Below are 7,021 nucleotides of genomic sequence, written 5' to 3'. Positions count from 1 at the left end.
CCCACTTAGTTCCTCTTCAGAATATAGTGGTGGGGGCCACAGGCATACCCTGTCACCCGGGGCACAGTGTCCTGTGACGACTGGCACCTCCACTACCACCCCGTGGGGGAAGGAGCTTCCCCAAAGGTGCTAACGTTCACCAAAGGGAGGGAAGGTGAGAAGACAGAACAGCCAGGACCCTCTGCCCTGCCCCACCCAGTGGTCTTCCCAACAGCTGTCACCAGTACTTCCAGACCCATCTGTGCTTTCTGCGGGAAGCTTGAATGGGCCTCAATTTGCATGGTTAAGACCAGAGTATTTCCAGGAGAATGATGATGTCACAGAACTGAGGTTCCAGAAAGCAGGGTGGCCCAGCACTCCCACCTTCTTTAGAACGTGGGGAGCTGTGAACTGGGCAGGGCTAGAGTACAGTTCACGAGGAAGAGACTCTTTTGTTCTACTGATTCTTGAGGAAAGCCCTGGGCTGTCCGGGACCTGGGGTCAGAGAGGGCTGGGATAGAGGTAATTCCGGAAGGGGAGGCGGGAACGCACTTGCTGGAAGCACCATACTCCCCCATGGAAACCCCAAGAGGGGACTTCATGGGCAGAGAGAGAGCTCACCTGCTTCCCAAGGCCCTGTGACACTTGACGAGTCTCTGAAGGGGCCTCCTGAGTCGGTGAGGAGTAGGCTGCATGGAACATACTCATACTAGAAAATGATTTGTTGTTTGTCTGAAATTCTAATGTAATGGCGCATCCTGTAAAATTGTATTTACTAAATCTGGCAACTCCAGGGGGAGAGAGAGGAGCAAAAGAATGTTCACAAGCTCAGGCTGGTATGGAGTGAGTCTTAGAAGGCCTCTGTGAGGAAATGGCCGTCGGGGTGGCCATCTTGCCTAAGTAGAAGGTTCCTGATTCTGAAGCCCGCGGGTGGAGGAACGCAGGCCTTTGATCTCATGAACGTACATCTACTTTCAGGGGAAAGATACACATACACACATGCACATGCACGTGCACACGCACACACACACACATACACACACACTTAGTGACAGAAATAGCCCCATTCTTTGTTTTCATGGCATCGACAGTTTTGAAGAATATAGGCCAGTTATTTTATAGATTCTCCCTCAGTTTGACTTTGTCTGATGTTTCCTTGGGATTAGATATAAGTGATGCATCCCTGGCTGGAATACTACATAAATGATACATGTCCTTCTCAGGTATCACTTCTGGAAGTACATAATCTTTCTCTATCTTTCACTGATGATGTGCATTTTGATTGCAAGATCCAAATATTGCCCGGTTTCTCTCCTGCATAGTGGCTGTTTTTCCCATGCAACTAAATGCAGTCAGCGGGGAGATACTCTAAGAGCATATGTATATCCAGCTCTTTTAAAAAACAATTTTAATGTTTATTTATTTATGAGAGAGAGAGAGAACATGAGCAGGAGAGGGGCAGAGAGAATGGGAGACACAGCATCCAAAGCAGGCTCCAGGCTCTGAGCTGTCAGCACAGAGCCCAGTGTGGGGCTTGAACTCAAGAACTACAAGATCATGACCTGAGCCGTAGTCGGATGCTTAACTGACTAAGCCACCCAGGGGCCCCATCCAGTTCTTCACCAAGCTTTCCACCATCTTGGATTTAGTATCCATTGATGACTCTTGCTCAAACTAATCTCTGGTAGTTGCAGAGTGATGGTTTTCCAACCTTATGACCACCTCCACATTTATCACCATCTTATTGTCAGGAAGAGCTCTACCCCCATCCCCATTATGTATCTGTTTGTCTAATTATTACTAGTAAGGACTCATGGATTCTTGTCTCTTTCACTAGATTATAATCTGTCACTATCATTATTTTTTTAAAGGAAGCTCTAGGCCCAACGTGGGGTGCTAACTCATGACCCTGAGATCAAGAGTCGCTCACTCCACCAACAGAGCCAGCCAAGCACCCCTGTCTCTGTCGTTATTTATGTTGATTGTCAAATGGTCCCAGTCTACCTTAGAAATCATTCTGTATTAATTCTGTAGATATGACACCAAAAACGTAAGCAACAAAAGAAAAAATAGGGACAGCAATCTTCATCATCATTTAATTCTTTTGTTTCTAAGAATACCATCAAGAAAGTGCAAGGCAACCCACAGGATGTGCGAAATATTTGCAAACCATGTATCTGATAACGAATTTTTACAACTCAATGATAAAAGGACAAATAACCCAACTAGCAAATGGGCAAAAGATCTGAATCCTAAGTTTTCCCAAATACAAATGGCCAAAGAGCCCATGAAAAGATACTCAGTACCATTAGCCCCCAGGAAAATGCAAATCCAAACCACCATGTGATACTGCTTCACACCCATTAGGATAGCTATGATTAGAAAGACAGTTAATAACAAGTGTTGTGGTGGGGGGAGGGGGCGGGGGCTGGTAGGCTCAGTCGGTATAGAGCACGTGACCTTCAACGTCAGGGTTGTGGTTTCAAGCCCCACACTGGGCAGAGCCTACTTTAAAAAAAAAAAAAGTAAATTGAATTAAAAAAAAAATAACAAGTGTTGGGGCGCCTGGGTGACTCAGTTGGTTGAGCCTCTTGATATCTATCGGCTCAGGTCATGATCTCAACGGTTTGTGGGTTCAAGCCCCACACTAGGCTCGGTACTGACACCGAGGAGCCTGCTTGGGATTCTCTCTCTCTCTCTCTCTCTCTTTCCCCACCCCCCTGCTTGTGCACACACTCTCTCTCAAAATAACTGAACTTAAAAAAAAAACAGTGTTGGTGAGGATGTGGAAAAATTGGAACCTTCACTCACTGCCCCTGCTGATGGCAATGTGCTGCTACTTTGAAGTCAGGCAGTTCCTCCAAAGTTTAAACTTTAAGGTACTATTTGGCTCAGGAATTCCATTCCTCAGTGTATGCCCAAAGAAATGAAAACATTCGTCCACATGAGAATTTGTACATGGATGTTCATGGCACCATCATTCATAATAGTCCCAAAGTAGACACAGCCCACAAGTGGATAAAATGATCAATATGGAGACAAATGTGGTCTGTCCCTGCAGTGGAATAGTATTCAGCCATCACAAGGAATGAAATCCTGGTGCCTGTCACAACACGGATAAATCTTGAAAACATTGTCCAGGTCAGGCACATCTAGAGAGATAGAAAGTGGGTTTGCAAGGGATACAGGAGTGCTGATGCATAGGGGCATATGTACCCCAATGTTCATAGCAGCACTCTCAACAATAGCCAAAACCTGGAAAGAGCCTTAGTGTCCACCAACTGATGAATGGATCAAGAAGATGTGGTTTATCTATACGATGGAATACTACATGGCAATGAGAAAGAATGAAATCTGGCCATGTGTAGCAACATGCATGGAGCTTGAGGGTGTGATGCTGAGCGAAATAAGTCAGGCAGAGAAGGACAAATACCATATGTTTGCACGTATAGGAGGATTAGGAGGAACTTAACGGAGGACCATGGGGGAGAAGAAGGGGAAAATAGTGGGGGAGAGGGAGGGAGGCAAACCATGAGAGACTCTTGAATGCTGAGAACAAACTGAGGGCAGATGGGGTGGGGGGAGGGGGAGGGGTAATGGGCACGGAGGAGGGCACTTGTGAGGATGAGCACTGGGTGTTATATGGAAACCAACTTGACAATAAACTATTTAAAATTTTTTAAAAAAGAAAGAAAGTGGGTTTGTGGTGGCCAGAGGTTGGAGGCGGGTCGATTGGGGTGGGACAGCTAATGTGTATGGGGTTTCCTCTTGGGTTGATGAAAATGTTTTAAAATTGACCGCAGTCATACGTGCACAGCTCTGCAAACACACTATTGAACTGTACACTTTAAATGAAGTGATTATATGGTATGTGAATTACGTACTGTGAATGTTATCTCAATAAAGCTGTTACCCAAAAAGTGTTCCAGATTTGGCCAGTGGGTGCCCCTCTGAGCTGGCTCTCATGTCCATTTGACATGCCCCAATCCATATTTTTGAGAGCTTCCTTACTTTCTAGCACAAGATACTCCAGACTTACTTCATACTCTTTCCTACTCCAGCCTAGGAATCAACCTTTTTCCCAGAAGTCCTGCTTCCTGTTTGGGGGGAATGCAAAACCAAGATTGAGGCATTTATGATTTCCTTTAATCATCAAGACAACCCTATTAAGTCGGTATTAACCTATCTTCATTTTATAGATGAGGCCCAGAGAGGTAAAGCAGTTTGTCCAAGGTCACACAGCAGCCAAGCCTTTGCAAGCAGGCAATGTGAATCCAGAGCCCCTGCCCCTCACACCTCCCCCTACGTACACACGTGCGCACGCGCGCGCGCGCACACACACACACACACACACACACACACAGAGTGAGAAAGTGAAGTTTATTTCTTCAGCGAGGTCACTTTTAATTGCTTTATGAGATGCACTTTTGAGTGGAAACCAAAGTGCAGAGCTTATAAACAGCCTCTCGGGAATTGCACAAGGCAGGGTATGCCCTTGGGAAAAGTTACATATCTTGCATCTGGGAGGGTGGGATTGAGGGGAGATCAGCACCCAGTGTGCTGGCCCTTCCTCCAAGGGCACGTCCTCAAATCCACACACCCAAATACCAGTAAAGTCCAGGTCTCATCAATCTTCTTAGCCAGCCTCACTCCCCACCCTCGTACCCAAATGCTGACCACCGCCAGGTGCCCTTTACAAGAGTGAAAATGGCTAAGGGAGGAGAAAACCTACAGATGATGAAAGGAGATCAGCCTCAGCTTTTCACTGTTGGCATGGGCAATGGGTACATGGAGATTCATGACATCACTCTCTCTTGTCTTGTAAATAGATTTTAAACGTTTCTGTAGTAAAAATGTATGAAATGGTGAGAGGAAAGAGAAATAGCCAGGTGGGGAGCCATGAGTGGGAGAGGACATTTGGCTGCTCTCTCCAGATCCCTCAGGTGCTCGGAGGAGAGCAGCAGCGCATCTGGGAGATTCTTGGGACCACAGGCCCTCAGCTGTGCCTTCTCCCCTCCGAAGATGATGAGGACACTGCTCATGTCCTTGGTCAGCTGCCTCGTTGCCATAAATGAGGCCAGGCTCATCAATCGCTGTGACTTGGCCAGCGTGCTGCGCAAGGAGGACTTGGATGGCTTTGAGGGCTATTCGCTGAGTGACTGTGAGTGCCGCTTTCTCACACTCCCGCCCTCCCCACTTCCTTCTCCACTCCTGCTCATGCCCTGTGTGCCTGTCTTTCCATCATTCATCCTTTGAAGCCAAGTTCAAAAAGCAGCCCTCCCTGGGGCGCCTGGGTGGCTCAGTTGGTTGAGTGTCCGGCTTCGGCTCACGTCATATCTCATGATTTGTGGGTTTGAGCCCCGCGTGGGGCTCTGTGTTTACATCTCAGAGCCTGGAGCCTGTTTCACATTCTGTGTCTCCCTCTCTTTCTGACCCTTCCCTGCTCACGCTCTGTCTCTCTCTGTCTCAAAAATAAAGTATAAAAAAATTTAAAAAATAAAAAAGCAGCCCTCCCCAAGAAGCCCTTCCCAACATTCTGTATTCGTTCCACAATTATTAACAGAGCACGTACTCTGCCCCAGGAACTATTTCAGGTGCTGAGGACAGAGACAACAACAAAGCCCCTTCTGTCACTGCGTTCACATTCCAGGGGCAGAGGCGGGCCCCAACCGTTGAACACACAGACCTATGAAGCACTTTCCTGGTGGTGATAAATGTTACACAAAGGATAAAGCAGGGGAGGGTGATGATAGGTAACACTGTACTAGAAGGGGAAGTCAAGGAAGGCCTCTCTGAGTAGGTGACATTAAGTGGCACTGAATGAAGCAAAGGGCTGGGTCACCCAAATGTCCAGGGAAGAGCATTCTAAGCTGAGGGGGCAGACGGTGCAAAGGCTTCATCCTACTCCATGGTGGGGCCACCAGCTTCCTTTTGCCCAGATTTTGTACATGCCTGTCTTGTGCTGTCTTCCTTTTATCTTGTGTTGTGGGTTTTTTTTTTTTGTTTTTTTTTTTTGGTATCATCATTCTTGTACTAGAGGCCCCTTGAAGGCACTAGCTGCATTTGACCCAGCTAAATGTTCCTCACTGGGCTTTGCACACACTGGGTGATCATGGCACACAGTAGGTGATCATCAAGTGCAGGCGGTATGGAGGGACAGAGGGATGATGAGCGGTTGTACCGAGGGGCAGGCGGATGGACGGAAGGGCGAGGGGAGAAGCTAATGGGTGTTTCTGGCCAGCCTGCACCCTCTAGCCTCTTAGGCCTTGTTCCTTCCTTCTGCTTCCCTCTCCCTTTCTGCACCATCTCCTTTGTCCCCTGGTTCAAGCCCTCCGAAAACCTTCTTCTCCCTGTCCTAAGGGCTGTGCCTGGCTTTTGTGGAAAGCAGCTTCAACCTATCAAAGGTGAATGAAAATGCAGACGGCAGCTTCGACTATGGCATCTTTCAGATCAACAGCCACTATTGGTGCAATGACTACCAGAGTCACTCGGAAAACATTTGCCATGAGGACTGTAAAGGTCTGGCTGGGGTCCCAGGGCGGGAGAGGTGAGAGAATGACTGGGGTCTACTCACAGGACTTCTCTGCCCACTTGATGCCCCGGAATGCCCCCAGAGGGGTGGCCCAAGGAGTCCAGGAATACCTTTGCTGAGCAGAGGACTTGACTAGTGGCTGTAACGCTCCTCACTATTAAGTGAGGAGACTGTCCGATGTGCGGGCTCCAGAAAGCTCTGCACAGCCAGTGGCAGAGCATCGCAGCGGCCAACATTTACTGAGAGTGTATTCTATACTGAGCGCTTTACATGCCAACTTTTCATGTGCTGGAAAGTATTATGATCCCCACTTTACAGATGAGCAAACTGAGGCTCAGAGCACCAGTGCCGAATGCCAGACTGGTGGCCCTGAAGGCTCAGCCCTAACCATCAAGTACTGACTTTGGCTGATAGTCAGGTGGATTAAAGGCCAAGTGCAAACTCCCCACCTCAGAGCTGCCCTGAGAGGCTCCACAGGCCCATGACTTTGTCCCTCACTCCCTCCTTTGT

At 47.9% G+C, this 7,021-nt stretch overlaps 1 protein-coding gene across 1 annotated transcript; it reads left to right on the top strand.

The window, feature by feature from the left end:
• Positions 1-522: 522 nt before the first annotated feature.
• On the top strand, positions 523-6,526 carry LOC144232777 (lysozyme-like protein 6; the record flags this gene model as incomplete). Its single annotated transcript, XM_077765623.1, has 3 exons — positions 523-656; positions 4,914-5,140; positions 6,340-6,526. Coding segments are annotated over exons 2-3 (326 nt in total), but the record flags the coding sequence as incomplete, so codon positions are not given.
• Positions 6,527-7,021: the final 495 nt, after the last annotated feature.

This window comes from Crocuta crocuta, unplaced genomic scaffold (assembly GCF_008692635.1).
Source record: "Crocuta crocuta isolate KB4526 unplaced genomic scaffold, BGI_CrCroc_1.0 scaffold5580, whole genome shotgun sequence".
Classification (NCBI taxonomy): domain Eukaryota; kingdom Metazoa; phylum Chordata; class Mammalia; order Carnivora; family Hyaenidae; genus Crocuta; species Crocuta crocuta.
Note: the sequence above shows the minus strand (reverse complement) of the source record. Positions and strands in the feature narration are given on the sequence as shown.